At 38.7% G+C, this 19,001-nt stretch overlaps 1 protein-coding gene across 2 annotated transcripts in view; it reads left to right on the plus strand.

The window, feature by feature from the left end:
• Positions 1 to 19,001, plus strand: part of LOC101745357 (proteasome activator complex subunit 4) — a 26,359-nt gene continuing 7,358 nt past the window's right edge. Inside the window, exons 1-19 of one of the 2 annotated variants that reach the window (XM_038020216.2) lie at positions 225 to 716; positions 3,895 to 4,035; positions 4,588 to 4,704; positions 5,166 to 5,294; positions 5,996 to 6,040; positions 6,525 to 6,735; positions 6,843 to 6,996; positions 7,555 to 7,732; positions 7,946 to 9,370; positions 10,099 to 10,273; positions 10,852 to 11,133; positions 12,182 to 12,444; positions 12,757 to 13,002; positions 13,573 to 13,817; positions 14,154 to 14,281; positions 15,141 to 15,329; positions 16,088 to 16,283; positions 18,163 to 18,362; positions 18,767 to 18,885. In XM_038020216.2, coding sequence (XP_037876144.1) covers positions 487 to 716; positions 3,895 to 4,035; positions 4,588 to 4,704; positions 5,166 to 5,294; positions 5,996 to 6,040; positions 6,525 to 6,735; positions 6,843 to 6,996; positions 7,555 to 7,732; positions 7,946 to 9,370; positions 10,099 to 10,273; positions 10,852 to 11,133; positions 12,182 to 12,444; positions 12,757 to 13,002; positions 13,573 to 13,817; positions 14,154 to 14,281; positions 15,141 to 15,329; positions 16,088 to 16,283; positions 18,163 to 18,362; positions 18,767 to 18,885 — 4,673 coding nt within the window. In that variant the 5' untranslated portion in view covers positions 225 to 486. Of the gene's footprint in view, positions 717 to 3,894; positions 4,036 to 4,587; positions 4,705 to 5,165; positions 5,295 to 5,995; positions 6,041 to 6,524; positions 6,736 to 6,842; positions 6,997 to 7,554; positions 7,733 to 7,945; positions 9,371 to 10,098; positions 10,274 to 10,851; positions 11,134 to 12,181; positions 12,445 to 12,756; positions 13,003 to 13,572; positions 13,818 to 14,153; positions 14,282 to 15,140; positions 15,330 to 16,087; positions 16,284 to 18,162; positions 18,363 to 18,766; positions 18,886 to 19,001 lie in introns of both variants that reach the window. The other variant, XM_038020217.2, reaches the window with a different exon arrangement.

A 19,001-nucleotide genomic window follows, 5' to 3' on the forward strand; every position in this document is an offset into this window, starting at 1 on the left:
ATCTTTAGCCCTCTGTTGTGGGACATTGCCTACAACTGGATCCTGCAGAGTGCCCTTTACGGACCTACGTGAAGCGTTATGCAGAAAGGGTGGTCTTGGCGATAGAGTATAGGTATCAAAAAACTTTTATTACCAATAGCTTTTAGCGACATCTACACAATGCTTAATCAGTCATTACCAATTGTCATTATGACGTATCATACCGTACCTATACCTACATACTACATAATCTCGTCGAGCAATTTTGGTTTTACTTCTGTGGAGTGAATTGTATTTCCATTTGTGTGCATTTGTGCGTAAATTTTATTATGATGACTAGTAAAATAAGGTTTCAATCCGCTATTAATGAATCGAGAGTACTGTAAATTTAACATAAGAAAGAGTTCTCTATTTTTCTATTTTGTGCTTTTTTTAAAACGGATGACTTAAATCTGCGCAGTGACTTGTACTTTTTATAAAAAAAACAGTGGGAAAATAATTCACAAAATGATACAGGACGATGAATATGAACTTCTGGTAACTACCCCAGAGCGAATTAAAGCTCTGGGGTTCAAACCTCAGAAGGAATTTTTGACGAATCACTTATTGCCATATGCCAGTGAGCTTGACGAAGAATCGACCAGATTTTTAGGACAAGTGAAGATAAACTTGGCGAAGTCTGTTATGTTACGAGAGATGAAGCCAGCATGTGGAGTCTGGCTTTCTAGATTAATGAAGTATGTATGTTTTTTATATTACTGTTAGTGTATGTTAGCCTGCACTGGTAGTTGCCACCGCTATGCCCATTCTTACCGCGAAGCAGCTACAGTTCGAAATTGCAGAGAGACCTAAACCTTAAGTCTCAAGTGGGCTGGCGATAATCATATTGTGATGTTTAAAGGCTCTGGTAACCACTTAAAATCAGGTTGGCCGTGAGCTTGTTCACCCTTATATGCAAAAATTCTTGATGGTTAGACTCGTGACCATCAAGAATAACTCGTCTTGTCTGTAGACGAAATCATATTCAATATGTTACAAAAAATGGGTTTAGTTCAAAGATAAAATTATTGCATTAGTTGTTTCGGTGTTTGCGCAAGACTTTAATATATTGTGTGATAAGCAGTATTGGTGACAATTTTTTATTCTATTTATTTAAATCCATATAAGAGTATAAAAAAAACATAGAATCTCTTTGACTGCTGAGCTAAGACTCGTGGCCTTGACACTCACATCTGGAAAAAAAAGATGTGACAAATAAGTTTTTTGTACTGTTTCTGGGTGTATTACTTCTGGTGGTAGGACCTCTTGTAAGTCTGTGCAGGTGGGTACCACCGCCCTGCCTATTTCTGCCGTGAAGCAGTAATGCGTTTCGGTTTGAAGGGTGGGGCAGCCGTTGTAACTATACTGAGACCTTAGAACTTATATCTCAAGGTGGATGCGCATTTACGTTGTGGATGTCTATGGGCTCCAGTAACCACTTAACACGATGGTGGGCTGTGAGATCGTCCACCCATCTAAGCAATAAAAAAATATATATAATATATAAACAAACATTCTCTCCTCCTCACGTAGTTTCCTCACTGCTGAGAGTCGTGACCATCATGCTTAGACAGGATTTAAATTTTGTAATAACTTTCCAGCGATTCCGATCATTATGTTAACTAATTAAAAAATAATTTAACTATGTCAATTAAGATAGCCTTTATAGAATATGTCTATTGTAATAAAAGAGACCTTACAATGAACACTACTGGTAGTAAATTTTTTAAAACAATATATATTTTTCATATGTAGCAAAATTTTCAACTGATATACCTGTCTACGTAAATTCATTACTGTATTGAGGTCAATTGTTAGAATATAAAGTTTGTATTAAGGAAGCTCTGGGTAACAGCCAACACGTTGACACTCGAAAGAGTTGCCAAAGGTTAAGTCATACCAATAAACTATTATGTGGTTACAAGCAAATTAACAAATTTTTTGTTCTAAATTAGTTTATATCATTGCACAAATAGATAACAACATTGCATACTTTGTGTTAGAGGGTTCGTACCAGTTTGATAACTTGGTGCTGTTTACTTCATGGAAAACATAACAAAATTAATGCTGCTAATCTTCTAGAGACGTAGGATGAAAGAATTCATAATATTGTAAAATTGCTACTGAACTCTTCAAACTGGTACAAATGACTGCTCTGCAGAAGAAATAGGCAGGATGACAGTGCCTACATTTGAGTTGTTGATGGTCCAATGGATAAGGAGCCTGGTGCATTGTATGATATTCATAAGCAGGCATAAATTTTTCTAATAAAATACATACAGCCACTTTCTTATTTTTTTTTTGATATATTGTTGTGTAACCAAATTATACTTGCAAAAATTATAAATTGCATACTTACTGATGGTAGGGCGTCCTGTGGGCCCTTATGGGTATGCTCTTCCGTTCTGTTCATATCTGTTTTCATGGAGCAGCTATTGTTCCAGATTGAAGGGTGGGACTATGCTTATACAAAACAATATAACTTGTGAACTGAAACTTCAATCTTAAGTCTCAAGGTGGGTGGCGACTATCACTATTGTGATATCAATAGGCTTTGATATGCTATAAATAACCAGTCATAATAATAAAAACTGTAGTCCAATATATATACATATATATTTTTATGATTGAAGGCTTACTGGTGGCTTGGAGGCCTTTCCAGTTTGACTAGGAGGACAGTTAGGCTCAGTCAGGAGTCCAACCTTTGTAAACTTCATAATAGCCTATTAAAAAATTCAGCACAAATGGTTCTATTTTCATTAATATATAAAGTTTGCTAGTGAGAGCTCTCAGCCAGTTGTGTGTTTGAAAAAGCGCAAATTTTTTATAATTATTGTGCATTTTTGTGTGTCATTGTAGTTTGTGGTTGTTGTAATTTCCACAAACTCAACAAAAAAAATAATTACGAAATAATAATGTACAAGGTGGGCCAAAAGAAAACATCCTATTGAAAGATGCTCTTATTTTTGCAAATGGCCGCCAATGTCAAATCTGTTTTGATATTTGTGGACTAGACAGGTGCAGAATACAAGTGAACAAGCCATGAGCTGTACACTCCCCAAGAACGCAGAATAATCGTGTCTATTTCTTTGCGTAACAATTCGTGACTCGCAATTAGCCATCAGCCGGTCGTCCCTAAGGCGAATTTTCCTGTACAAAGTCCAGTCCGTGCATCAGCTGCTGGTTGTCGACCGCCAAACGCGTGTAACCTACGCCCAAGCCATCCTCAATCTCGAGGACGAAGTGGACGATTTTTCGCCCAAAATCATATTGAGCGATGAGTGACAGTGCGTGCTATAGGGCCAATTAGGACTGGAGGACATGTGATTCCAATAGGACGGAGTAATGGCACACACTGCGCGAGCCACAACCGATATTCTGAAGGCGGCGTTCCCGGGTCGCCTTATCTCTCATTTTGGCGATTTTCACTGGCCCGCAAGATCGCCAGATTTAACCGTTCTAGACTCTTTTTGTGGGGTTTTTTGAAATCCCGCTTTTACGTGAACAAGCTCGAGACCCTCAAGAACAACATTCGACACGAGTGCGAGAATTTGTCGCCCGAAGTTCTTGCCGAAGTGATGAAAAATTTCATAAAACGAGCCCGTAAGGCAATCAATTGTGACGGCGCCCGTTTGGCCGATATCATGTTCTCGACTTGACCAATCAAAATCTAAAGGTTCGAATAAAGATAATCAAAAAACAGAATCGAAGTTTTTCATTTAGAAAAATAAAGAGAGTCAAACAACATCGGATGACTTCTTTTGGCCCACCTTGTACATACCACTTTTATTTATAGTTAATCTGTATATTGTGCAGTTAAATAATTAAGTTAATTAGTTTATAATTAAGAATAAATTACTGTCTTTTTGTTTATAGGTACATAAGAATTTATGGACTAAAGTTCAGTAAAGCTGACCACATAGACCTCATCAAATTGGCATATGAGCTTATTATCATTCCAGATCTTGAACCTAGCAAAGTTCATAAGTTTAGTACAATGTTCATTATGCTCACAAAGTAAGTAAATAAAACATAGTGTATAAATACGAAATAGGAAAAGAGTATCTTTATTTAAAAATAAATATAATCAATAAAAATCAAATTATTATCAATATTTTATTAAAGGCATACAAGCTATATTTAGTGATAAGTGGTTGCCTACGCCTATGGATACCGGCAATGGCAGGGCGACATGATTTCTTAGGTTCCTTTTCTGTCTATTAGCAAATCGTTTATCCAATGGAGCTTAAGCTACATAATTTTTAGGATTACAGATATTCTGCCTAAGACATGAATTTTTGGCAAGGCATGTAAGAAATTTAAACAACTTTGTATTTAATGCTTGGCCAGATTAATCAATATAATAATACAAATATAACACTAGAAAGATATATGAAAAATCATTTAGAATGATAAAAAAGGACTAATAAGTCAATGCCGCCTATGGACGTCGCGAATCGTAAATGTATCACAAATTGCCTAAATAAAGAAATTGGAGTAGTTATTCTAAAACTCCTTTGTTTAGTCAGAAACAAAAAGTAATTGTCACGTTTTTTTACCCATACTCAGAAAGAGACAACTGATTTCACCAGAAGAACTGAAACTTCCCTGGAGACCTCTATATGACTTAGGACAAAGAATATTCGATAAGAATGCGCTTCATGTTGGAATGTTTCATTATATTAGGTAAGAATTTAGCAAATATGTGACCACTTTAATTTAAAAACTCCAGAAACACATGACAATATAAAACATAAATATTTTATTAACATTTTACGAAAGGATACATAACACCAAAAAATTCTAGTGTTATGCTACAGTTTTATGTTTGGCTTCTGATATTAATTAATTTAAAACCTCAAATTACTTCAAAATAAACCTGAAATTCCCATATCATGCATTTGAATTATTTGCGAGAACTTATTAATATTATTAATATTATTAATCAATCAATCTCAATATATGAGAATAGATCAATAATATGTCACAGCATTAATTATTATTTAAGAAATATATGTGAGAGAGTGTTTATTAATCGAATTACCGGACTTTATCAAATTATTATAATTATTAATTATTTGTCTCTGGCTTCTACCTCATATTATTATTGTGTATTAACATACAACTTAACTGTATATTATATTCAGGCCTGACCGTAGTGGCAAACAAGGATTCGATGTTTTCGATTTGATTCGCAAACTCCTGTCGGGACATGGGGTTGAAGATGCACTACATTTGTTTGGTCTCTCAATCTCGGACAAAAGTGAACTGCCTACGTAAATACCGTATTTATGTCTTTTTGTAAGAACTAGCAGGACCAAACTTTCATAAAAATATATGTCTATATAAATGTCTATAAAAATAAAACATATAAATATATGTCTATAAAAATAAAACATAATATCGTCTTTTCGCATTAAAAGTGTACAATTTCGAAAAATATTCGAAATAAAGTTAATATGCGGAATCATTTGGTATCACCAGTATTTTTCTCATAAATACTATCCAAAGAGCATAGTTTAGTTTTAGTTTTTTTTTTGTTTAACTTTATTTTGACAACTATTAACAAAATTAATACATAATTTTATCTTACTTTAAAAGACAGATAATGTTACCGGTAAAAAATAAAAAATAAATCTTGCAAAGATGATTATTATTAAAAATATCACATGTTAAACCTTTAAAACGCTCCCCTGTAAAATTAGTAAGTTTTAAAATTATACAGTTTTAATGCGAGAAGACGATATGTATACTATTAAAATCCAAATTTGCTGAAAAGGAATGTGTTAGTTCTTATGGGAAGAATTAAATGGTCTCTGGAAGCTTTATCAAACCATTTGGTGGCAGATGGTGTGGGTTCATTTTTCATGGGTCCCATGTGTTCATATCAATAGACCAGGTTGCAGGGGTTTCTTACTTGTTTTACAATGGTTTTCATTTTGGATAATTTAAATTTAATTTGTTTTTCCACTTTCAGTTCTCTGGAAAGTTCATATGTTGCATTGGTGAAGTGCGCAAGACCGTAAGTGTCCGAAATAAAATCTATTATTAAAAAATATAAAATCTAGAATATAAAAAAAAACCCGCTCATTTAAATTGGAATTTAAGAGTAAGCCACCTGTTTTTTTATGTTCTAACATAAATTAATGTTTAGTAAACTTTGTTCTCGTTGAACCCGTCGTTTGCGACGAAGGCCTCGGCGAGTAAATTAGCCCACTGAGTTTCTCGCCGTATCTTCTCAGTGGGCCGCGTTTCCAATCCGGTGGTAGATTCTGCGAAGCACTGCTCTTGCTAGGGCCAGTGTTAGCAACGTCGTCAGGTTTGAGCCCTGCAAGCTCACCTACTAATTCGGTGAATCTAGATTAGCCCCTCGAGGTTACTAGTAAAGGTAGGAAAAAGTTTAGTAATTTTTTTTATTTATTTAGTTTGAAATATCTTAAAGCAGTTTATCTATCTCCGAGAAGGATTAATATTATAAAAATGGGTTGATATCATGTCCTTTTCAGATATTTCGAATTGAGCGCAACAAAGGAGATATTAGACTTGTTACTACCTCGAATCAACCCCTGGACAGCGGACTCGTATGTATTGAGTCAACTGGTAGTATTTCTTCCTGTTGCATTACATCCCCGGAACTCGGCGTTAGGTCACGAACTTTGGTTTGAGAAGCTGATGGTTTTATGGGACACTTGCTACAATGCTCAGTGTGGAGTATGGGTTAGTATAATCTTATCTTACTAAAGAATTTATAACAATTCGATATTATGGTATTATATAGTACGTATTTATATTATTTTTCTATAGATTATTGTTTTTCTTTTCAGGATCTGATGATAATATTTACTGGTCTGGCAAAGAGAAATCCCGGTGTGATAAACTGGTCACAGTATGCTCCTAGAATATTCTCGAGATTCCTTCATGCATTAAATCTTCCCGTCAGTTATAAAGATATGCAAATTAACAATCACTACACTCTTGGTGAGTTTTATTTAATTGTATTCTTCTTCGTTGTCGGTAACACTCTTGACAGAGTAGTCACTATTACAGTGTGCTTAGTGCGAGTTTTTTAACGTTCTCTATAGCGTAAAAGTTAACTCAACAGTTGAAACAGCGCCCCTAGCGGCACACGTTGGTAAACATTCCAACTCCATACAGATGTCTGTTAACTTTACACTATCGAGAACGTTAAAAAACTCGCACACAGGTATCGGTGGCAAACATCACAAACACGCCGCCACTCTTCTACGACGGCCGTCCTCTTCGAGCATTCATGTAATGATGATGAGCTATTTACTGCCGCTTTTATCTGGTCAGTCCACATCATAGCCGATATTCTTTGTGGCCTCGTACCTTACCCTAGACCACAAGTTGCTCAATAGCCACCTCCTGATTGTATTAAACAGTGATAATTGTTTTAATGAAATAAGATAATAATTAGGTCTGTTACTACACATTATTAAACGAGGGTCGATACACGAACACCTATATGTATGTATATGAGACAAAGTAAAAGCAACTGACAATTTTTTTTAACAGATACAAAACACATGGCCTCGTGGATTGTATGGAGTATCTGCCCCGATGGAGTGGTTCTTAAACACCTGCGTTGTTTTATGGGAGGCGTAGAAAGTTACTTGCACAGTGCGAACTCGGGTCGATGGTCATATAAACTTAGGGACTTTCTAAAAAAGCTTACCAAAGAATTCCTAAACAGGTATTTTTACAGCTTATATTTAATTCAATAAAAAATTAAATTTGCAGAAGAATATGTACATACATAAGATGATAGTATAATAATTAAGTAAAGGCACATTTATTTTAAAATACTGAAAGTCCTCGGGGGTCATACATAAATGGTCCCTTTTTAAGATTAAATACTGTATGTTATGTCATGTTGGTTAAATTTAATATCACTTAAATTTGTTAGGTATCGTCGAGAAACTGAGCACAAATTTAAAGAGAGCTGGGAGAATCAAGTACCTGAACATTACAAACTGAGAGAAGAAGATATAACTGAGTTCATAAACATAGTTTTAGAACCTACATTGCAAGCTTTGTATAATCGAGTCGACAGTCTTGAAGTATCATTTGCCTTACAAAATTTAGCTACACTGCGACCTGCTATCGTTATTCCACCGTTGCTGGAAAAATTTAAGACTTCCTTGAATTCCCTGACCGAGCCCCATAGAGTCACGGCCGCCATGTCCGGGCTGGCCGCAGTCGCCAGGCCGATGGTGCGAGGTCCCGACGCCGGTTATTTGGAAGGTCCCACTCATATCGTCCACATCCTGATGGCCGTGCTCCCAGGTCTCGATCCGAACGATATCAAGAAAACATTGGTTTCCCTTCATTTTATTTTGTTCTTCAGTTGGATGGTGCCGTTGATAGATTGTAGTTCGGCTCACGAATACTGGCCGGATCTGACCGAGGAGGAATTGCTGACGTGCGAGTCGACCGCGCAGATTGAAGACTTCGTTTTAGTTTTCTTTGAGAAGATTTTCTCGATCGTAGAATCCAGTGTACTAGAACACGTGCGCTTGGACACCAAAGAGTCGGACGGGATGCGAAGTAAGGCTGATGCGGTCATGGAGGCGGCGTTGTCTTCTGCTACAACTGCTGTGCTAATGCAGTGCTCTCCTAAAATATTTAAGGAGGCTCTGAGGAAGTTCAAATCGTTCGCCACGCAGACCACGTTTGAGACAAACGTGTCTGGCAGTATGGTCGGGGTGTTGCTCCGTGTGTTTGCTCGAGTCGACCCCGAATCGACATTAGCCGCATTTCTGCCTCTTCTTTGTGATGAACTCGACGAGTTATTAGCGAGCGACGATGCTCTCAAGGAAGAGAATCCCCCACGAGACCTGATGTACAGACTAGTACTATTGATGCATTTAGTAGAATGCGATGGGACGGTTCTCTTAAAGTATGTCCCCAGAATTATTCCTGTACTGGATCGGGCACTTAAAATTCAAACGTATTACGCATTGAATCGGGCCTCCGAAATCCTCGCCCACATGCTGATTTCGTTCAACTGCATTGAGCTGAAAGAATGGAAGAGTTCGACTAAGGATTACAGTGCAGCGCCTCAAACGTGGCTGCCGGTCAGGGAGTGGGGCCACGGCTGCAAGCTCAAAGACCTTAGTTTCAAATGGCACGTCCCCTGCAAGGAGGAGGCCGAATGCGCCCAAATGCTTTTGGACAGATACATGAAGCCCGAGATATCGAAGTTAAAGCAGTGGGTGAACGGTGACTGTGAAATGAGTCGCGAGGAGAGATGCAGGTGTTTCTATGTTCTGGTGGCTGTGTTATCATGCGGGAATTTCTTACCGCAACCCAACGAAGAGCCAGTGTTGTTGTAAGCATCAGTTTCATGAGTTTTATTATTTGATTAATTTATTAGGGCACTAGACGAATTCACAGCCCGCGTAGTGTGAATAAGACCATAAGAGGGCTGTAAAGAAATTTGATTTAAGCTTCATTTCGCTTAATACGCTGCATTTATCTTTTTATTTAAAGGTCCGTTTTATTTGGTATTAGCATAAACAATATGATGTTTTAAATCGAACTTCAATTAGGTTTAGACAATTAAAATAGCTGAAGAAGTTTTTTTTTTTTTCGTGATATATTTCTAATTTGTAAACTTTAAATGGCTCTCCTGTAAAGTTTTTCGCCCCTCGATTTAATATTATATGAATAGTTCAATTCGACGCTTGAAAAGCAAACGTGACTAAGCGACTATAACTGCTTTGTACATAAATGATAGGCAATAACCATATTCGATGCGCAAAAATAATATATTTCTAGGTCTATTAAAATTATTTCAATCCTACAACTCGTTTTTTTTTTATTGCTTAGATTGGTGGACGAGATCACAGCCCACCTTGTGTTAAGTGGTTACTGGAGCCCATGGACATCTATAACGTAAATGCGCCACTCTCCTTAGATTCGTTAATATAGAATTTTTTCAGGTATTTCAACTTTAAATTAGTCTACTTTAAAGTTCACGCATTGTCGCTTAGTCACGTTTGCCTTTCAAGCGTCGAATTGTATGTAAACTGATAGTTGATTGAATAACGATTTTAGATTGGAAACTCAAGTGCCGTCGACGAGTATACCGTACACGAACGGAGTTAAGTTTTCTATAACACTGGACGGCGAGAACGTTCGCGTCGCCGTCACGCGGCTATTAGTCCGAGTGCAGGAGCGGATGTTGGCCGACAAGTCGGACGACACGCGCGGCCTCGAGCTACTCACGAAGGTACCTCCAATACTACCAGCAGAGGCCTAGCCATCCAACCACCAGCCACCCAAATCTATCGTCCCATGTATCCTCACATTATTACTCAAAAAATTCAAATTCAAAATTATTTATTTCAACTTAGATGTCAGTATAACACACTTGTTGAATGTCAAAATATAAATAACAATGTTAACTCTACCACCGGTTCCAAAAAAAAGCCACAGTTCTGAGAAGAACCGGCGAAATAAACTAGGTGGGCTTTTTTTTTAATTTCTCAATTTTTTTTTTTTAAATAAGTAAAAAAATCGGACACAGAAATTGACACATGAAATAGAATTCTCAATTGTACTGCATAAGAGATCTTTCACCGTTCAGCGTTTTTCACTGCAGAAATAGGTAGAACAGTGGTACCTACCCACGCTTACAATACATCCTACCAGCGTTAACGGACCTTTGAATGACTTTTATGAAAGTCCTCGACTTTGTCTTTATTAAGTTTACCTTAATGAGTAGACCCACAGTGTACATTTTTAATTTAAAAATAAACAAATAACGCAAAAGCTTAAATTTCTAATTGAGTTATTTTATTTTTAAAGGTATGGGAACGTGTGGTGGTGATGAAGGGTTCCAGAGTCGGTCCCAGTCTAGAAGAGCGTCTGATATCGTACGGCGCGCTGGACCGCGTGCTGGACGGACGCGCAGGGCCCACCAATCGGTTCGGAGGCGCCGGGACCTCCAGACTGCGGATGTTGACGGCCGAAGCGGCGAGGATACACGATGAGTCGAGGGTGAACCTGGTGTGCGAGGCGGGGATCACGCCCATAGCCTTAAAGGCGCTGCACGCATTGGCCGAGTTGTCCGTCAACACGTACACTTCTGTAAGTAGCTATAATCTCGTGAATGCGCTTTGTCATTTGTTGTAAATTAACCCATAGACACAGCCCATCGAGTTTCTCGCCGGATCTTCTCAGTGGGTCGCGTTTCCGATCCGATAGTAGATTTTTCGAAGCACTGCTCTTACTAGGGCCAGTGATAGCAACGTCGTCACGTTTGAGCCCCGTGAGCTCACCTACTTGTTAGATTACGCTGACATAGCCTCTCAAGGCTATCAGCTTAGGTAGGAAAAAAAGTGAATGCGCATTATTTTGTATTTTCCAGGCTTCCGAGGATGTATAAAGCGAAATGTTAAGTTATGTTGTTTACGGTAGACAGCGGCCTGGTTCTGCCCTTGGCTAAAGTCCATGAGCGACGGTAACCACTCAACATAAGTTGGGCCGTATGCTCGTCTGCCAACAAGGGCAATAAAAAAATCTCGGCTTGATTTTTACGAATTTTTATTGGTTGACTTCAGGCACAATACGATTTTCATGAACGATTTTAAATCGGAATTCGTAAACATGATACCGAAATGAAAACAGTTTTAAAAAATTTAAATTTCTTGCCAAGAATTCTCGATAGCATTTATCACCCGTAACAAATACCCGAGATCTCCCAGAATTCAGCTCAGCAATTTTGTATAATGTTTGGCTCGCCGTATATATGCGAAGTTAAACTTTAAATCTTTATCACCAGACATTACCGTGTCAAACATACCCTTACAGTCTTATATAGTTTTAAATATATGTTGTATGGATGCTTGGATTAGAGAAACGTTTATTGTCAGTATTCAAAGTCATAAAAGGGTTCACAGAATGTCGTTCCGTACTGACTAATATCCAATACGCTATTCCACTGATGTCATACACTATCGTTGTATAGTTTGTCTCACTATTACTTAATACCCCCCTAATCTCCGGATTTGAAATCCAGTCGGATCTTCCTGAATGTTTCTCGATGCGATTTCCAGTAAGTTCTGGATCGTTCTACGTCAAGATCCGCACAATAGTTATTACCTATCAATGAGTTCCAAACATTATCTATTGACAGGTTCGAATGCTCTCCCAAATCAGACTGTACTGGATGCTCAATCATTATCCTTACTCCTACCGCACTCTGGTGCCAAAGTTGGCTGAATTGTTGATCAAAGGCGGCGAAGGCGACGAATGGCACGCCCGTCACAAAGGGACGTTATACATGATGCTCGGTCCGAGGAATGCACCGTTGATTGCTAAACAGGACTGGGAAGTGGCCAGAACGTTGTGGCCTGCCATACTGAAGGCCCCCCTCAGCGAGAAACCAAGTATACTAAAGTGAGTTTTTAATAGAGGTCGTTCAAGTTTTTTTCTCAACATTAGTCTTTTAACACGTTGACTGCCATGTAGGTCACCGGTGCCCTACGCGGCGCCCTGAAGTAATTATGTCGATTTCTGTCTTCGATCTTCTTACTAAGACGCCGGAATATCTAGTAGACTCTGGGAAAGACGAATCCAACGAATAGAATGAACCTATTTCTATCCAGGCTCTTAGTAACAGAAAACGACATAATTACTTCAGGGCGCCGTGTAGGGCACCGGTGACCTACATGGCAGTCAACGTGCTAAAACTTTTTTTTTGCGTTAAAGGTTAGAACAAGCATTTGGGGACACGATACACCGTAACTTCCCAGCAGTCAACACGCGTTTGGTGATACCGCAATCGGCAATAGATGCGGCCGCCCGCCTCCTCACCGAGGAACAACTCAACGATGCCGAGTTTGTCGAAATGCTGAAGAAGGCCAAACAAAACGAGACGGCGTTTTCCGATCGAAATGAGAGATTGTACAATGAATTAATATTGGAACTGGTCGATTTAGCGGAGACGCCTAACATGTGAGTTTTTTTACTATATTTGTTACTAGTGTTAATGGCGTATTGTGAGCGCGGGCAGGTTTTAATAGTGTTAGGCGTTGGGGTTCGGGATAAATAAAATTACACCAAAGTACAACATAAAAACTGTATTCAACTCTGAAAACACTTAAAACACTCAACAAACACTTTAAAACTCTCAATTCGCTTGTTCTGCTTCGCTTCAGGTGATCCGTCCGCTGTTTCGCTTCGAGTAGTTCCGATTACTGACTGACTGCGTGCCGTCTCTGCAGCGCTTTTATAGCCGATACCCCATCCCTAGAATTATGAGAATATTCCACATATCTCTAATATTGTTTCCGCTATCTGACAATATATGGCGTTGTACTGCTCGAGGGATCTGAGTTCTACTAGATCCTTCGATATTTGTTCGACTGTTTGGCGATAGATGGCGTTACTCTTACCGGCGTAACAATAGCTTGCCTAAATCTATTTGAAGTTGAGGGCAAGTGTTCAGTAGAGATCGGTGGCGGAATCGGCCTAGTAAATGTGTTTGTGCAGTTAGTATGGCGAATGATCCGTTTGTCCGCGCAGACCGTGGCGGCGGCTGGAGCTGGCGTTCAACATGGCGGTGTACTGCCCGTCGCTGCAGACGGCGTACCCGGCGCGCGCGGTGCGGCTGGCGGCGCGCGGGCTGCTGCACGACGACGTGGCGGTGCGCAGGTCGGCGCAGCGGCTCGCGCACTACGCGCTCAAGCAGCGCAAGCGCCCGCTGCACAAGATACACGTCGACCCGTACGAGCTGGCCGGACTGCCGCGCCCCGCACAGCACATACCCGGTATCCTCACTTTCTAATCGATTTACACGTGTGGTCACTATCACGAGGTTCCATATGTCCAGTGTCGGTTGCGGATTGAACTGCATTGCTACTTTTTTCTCCAGCTGGTGGTTGTCTGGAACTGATCGCTCTTGGCTAGAAGACCGCGAATTGTACTTTTTTGTTTTTGTGTTTCGCATTTTTTGTTTATTTTGCGTACAGGAAAGCATACTCTCTCTTTCTCTTTCTTTTTCTCTATCTCTATCTCCCTCTATTTTGACGCAATTATGAGAAAGACTGCGACATTATCCAGCAAAAATACAGTTAAATGAAATAAATCTATTGATTATTATACAGGTTACAGAAAAGATGTGGAGTGGGTCATGTGGTCTGAAGACAGGATACCAAAGAACGATGAAGAATGGGATAGACCGTGGCTGAGAAGTCCTTCTTTTGGATTTTATCAGTGGCCCGAGAAATTGGTGGTAATGTCTTATGTTAATTACGTAATGATACTCAATGATTCTCTTCATGATCGTTGTAAAGAGCGAATATTCCAGATGGGCAGCAAGGAAAGTGTTAATTTCTTTTTTTCCTTTCTTTCATTCTTCATTAGAGCCATACACCTATTAGGTTAAGTTGGCATAATTGATGTTTGACTTTTGCTGCCATGAAAAAGTATTATAACAGAATTTTCGGTTTTTTTAAGATTATTAATCCCAAAAGAAATTAACAACCAAAACCTTTTTAATGCTGTTCAATCCTATTTCTGACTTACCCTACTACATTTACCTGTCTACTACAAACGAGTCTAAGAAGAATTTCTAATCATCATAAGAAATTATTGCTCAATTCAAAAATAAAATTTTGTTGGCGAATTGCAAATAATATTCCAAAATTGGTTATGGGTGCCAAATGATATGCGAGTGGAACATGTCGATGACTGTTCTGCACTACGCTTTAATGAAGACCTCATGAACCTCATTACGCACATTTATTAAGGTTACCTCGTTACTATCTATATATATAAAAATGAATTGCTGTTCGTTAGTCTCGCTAAAACTCGAGAACGGCTGGACCGATTTGGCTAATTTTGGTCTTGAATTATTCGTGGAAGTCCAGAGAAGGTTTAAAAGGTGAATAAATATATGAAAATGCTCGAAATTATATAAAAACAAACAATTTTGTTTTTCCTTTGATGTGTCTCCCGTCGGACGGATTCTTTGGTTTGTTTTAAGTTTATTTTATACAAAGGTTTAGGTTTAGGCATTACGAAGTCTGCCGGGTCAGCTAGTATTGTATAAAAAAGGCAATTTTCATATTTACATTTTGGCATATTTTTAGGTAGCCGCCCCGATAAGTCAACAGACGTGCTGTAAATTCCCTCCTCCTGAATGTATGGAGGAGGGCGAACGCTACCTTTTCGAGTTCTTCGATGACGACGAAAACGTTAACAAACTGGTCTCGTTCCTGACCGTCGAGGAGAAAAAGGGCAAGGACAAGTTCAGCGGCGTTCGATTCTTGTTCTTCAAGGTTGGTCCTTAAATAAATTATTATACTTTAGTTATCGATGGTAGGATGAAGAGTGAGGCAGTTGTTATACTATACAATTAAAATATTGACCTCACCTCTCAAGATTGATGGTGCATTGACGTTATAATGCCGATGAACTCCAAGTATCACTGCAGATGAGGCAGGCCGTGAATTCGTTCCCACATCTATCCAATTAGTATGCGATTGGTAACGACATAATGAGATATATATTAAATATGAAAACGTAGTCTTTTGTTACTTTTTGAAGTGAAACTTCTAGTGCGACTACCAACAAGGTTGCGTTAAACGTTTAAGGCCACCATGAAATAGAAAGACCAAGAGTGAATGCGCGGCACTCGGACGCATGCGCGTAGTATACCCGTTATAGGCCAGCGCGAGCGTTAGCAACGACTAGCGTCCAATATTTTAATGAAGTATTTAATATATTATATGTACTTATTTTTCTATCTATAATTTAAAATATATAAATGTTGAAGATGTCGCATCTATTATACAGAGCATTTACTACATATTATAAGAAAAATCTGATTTAAGGAGGAAAAATGAAGAAAACCTCAATACTACATATCGAAAAAGAAGTTTCACTTCATTCACGTGCATCAAGTTCGTACGCGCACCGTTTATTCTTGTGGTTTCTTTTTGATCATTTTATATTAATTATTTTTATAATACAATTAAAATAAAGACTTTCTATAATGCGCAGAAGAATTAATAACATTTTAATATTATTTTTTTAGTTTCTGTTCGCTCATTACGGACCTCGTATAGCGGACAAGTTCACGGCGCACGCGCTGCGGTGTGCGGCGGAGACGCGCGAGGCGCCGCAGCGGTTCGCGGCGGAGGTCGCGTCCGCCGCGCTGCGGGCCGCGCGCTACTGGACCAGAGACGACGCTCTGAAGATGCACAGCGACACACTAGAGATATTTAAAGCGGGTCAGTAAACGCGAATTAAACTCAATACATTAAAAAAAATTATCACATTCATTATATTCATATCTATATATAAATACGTGAAGCAAAAACTTTGTATCCTTTTTTACGAAATTTGCGCTTACGGAGGAGTATGAAATTTTCCACACTTATAGAATTCTCTATATTCATAGAGAAGAAGTGCACAATGCTAATATTTTTTTAAAATAATGCATAAAAGGTGCATTAACTCAATAAAGAAAACATTACACACACTACATACCATGTATTTGACGCACTCACGCATGCATACTATTTATTGTCAAACTTTTGTTCTTGACGTCTGTTGTCAAATTGAGATTAAATATTGTTTGTCTTAGTTAATATTTTTTATAGTGTAGTCTTGGCGAAATTTGTGATTATAGAAGTATAATTCTTTGACAATAGAGCCATAATAATGTCCAAACTTATAATTTCAATTAATTACAGTCGAATTCCGACTACTTAAGAATGGAAAGCAGTCGACGTCGCCCCAAATACGTCATTTCGGATCCTCCCGATCCACTAACGGTGCTTTTAGGTACCTCAAGCACCGGTCACCATTTTCGTCGAACCCGCCGCTTGCGACGAAGGGCTCGACGAGTAAATTAACCCTCAGACATAGCTCACCGAGCTTCTCGCCGGATCTTCTCAGTGGGTCGCGTTTCCGATCCGGTGGTAGATTCTGCGAAGCACGGCTCCTGCTAGGGTTCGTGTTAGCAACGTCGTCAGGTTTGAGCCCCGTGAGGTCACCTACTAGTTAAGGTTCCGCTGAAATAGTGTCTCAAGGCTATCAGCTTAGGTAGGGAAAAAAAATCGACTACTGGGCGACAACTCGTTTGAATAAATACGCTGTAATGGGTTTATCTATTGAGTGTGTCGTGTCTAATATGTAGCAGCAGCCTTTGTTGTGTAATTAATAGTAATTAAAAAAATATAGCCCCAAAGTCATTCCTACTGGTTTCAATGTTCAATAAAGTTGCTATTCCAATGCAACAGGCAATTTCACCTTCTATCCCTAAATGCGTATATGCATATATGTTGTTACGTCTATGAGCTCCGATAACTAATTAATAATGCTTGGTCTGCAAGTATTATGTAAATAAGACTATAGTAGATTTATTTTGTCCGTGCAGTTTGGGTCATAAAAAATCAGACCGGTGAAGCGAGTATTTCGCTCTCTCTTCCACTCACGAGCCTTATGGACGGGCATAGTGATGCGCATTATTATTGTCGATAAGTGTTATCGATAGTGTATTTAGTTTTGTCATTTTGTGGGTTAATGATAAAAATGAATGAAAAAATCACTAATCGAACACTTACACCACATATCGCCGCAGCAAGCTAACGAGAAGGGCAGAAATTAACACTTTGTAACTTTTCGGGATCTATTCTTATTTCAGTGAAAATTATTAACACGTTGTTGATAACAACACGTGTAAATATTATTTTGAATAAATTCTGCCGTTTTGATACAAAAAAAAGGAGTAGCCAGTGTGTCACTAAAGAAATTCAGAGAACGAATGCATAAAAACACATTACTCTTCGACATAATATACTATAATTTGCAGGTAAGTACAAATGACTCTTAACATAACAATGTCTCACCACTCTTCGTATACCACCCTGCCGCCGTGTACTTGTCTTCGATGACTAATTTGTTTTTATCGATAATGACGTTGAGCTCGCGCAACATGCTAACCGCCCTAGCCGGGCTATTTTTTATGACACAAACTCCACGGACAAAATAATTCTACTATAGTAAGTGTATTTTTATTATATAAGAATTTTATTTAACAAAATATGCTAATAACCTTTGCTGCTAAATGCTACTAAGCTAAACAAGATTTAACATACTTTTCAGGTCTAACATCAGTGACTCCAGAGACGATGAATGATTGGGGCACGGCTTTGGCGACCGGTATGGAGAAGATGGATCCGCTGCGGGGCGCCACTGTGGTGCAGGGGATCGTGGACCTCGCCATTCCGCCACCAGCGCCAGCTAATGCTGACCCTGATCAGAAGGCATCCTTCGTTGTGTGTGCCCGATTGCACGCATTACAGGTTAGATTATTTTGACAGAGCAGTGACATCTATTGATCAATATTTGAAACTGTAAGGCAATTAATTCCTTATATTCTCTCGATTACAAAAGAGTTAATGTTTAAAGTTTAAAATAATTTAAATAAATATGCAAATGCTCGGAATCAAATAAAAATAACACTTGTTTTTCCTTTGATGTGTCCTCCGTCGGACGGATTTCTTTTGTTTGTTTTAAGTTTATTTTTATTTATGGATTGAGGCACTACGAAGTCTGCCGGGTCAGCTAGTAGATAATAAATAGGACATCTAACTCACAAGCTACAATATAGTTGTCAACTTATGTGCAAAATAATAATTGCATCACACAAACGAAATTTTAAATGTGTTAATACTGAGCATGTCTAGAATAAAAGTTTTTTTTTTAGGGAGCCATCGGGTCACTGAAATGGCGAACTGCACCGCTGTCCCAGATCCTGCTGAAGAAACTCGATGCTGCGAACTTTATACAGCATCCTTACCAGAATGTGCGGGAAAGTGTCGGAAGGTTCGATATCAAACTTACTTGGAATTCTAGATTAATTTCCTTTTACAAGAGATCTAGTGTCGCTCTCACACACAGGTCGTTGGTATTAACAACTATGAAAACAATGTTTGGCTTTG

This window comes from Bombyx mori, chromosome 25 (genome assembly GCF_030269925.1).
Source record: "Bombyx mori chromosome 25, ASM3026992v2".
NCBI lineage: Eukaryota > Metazoa > Arthropoda > Insecta > Lepidoptera > Bombycidae > Bombyx > Bombyx mori.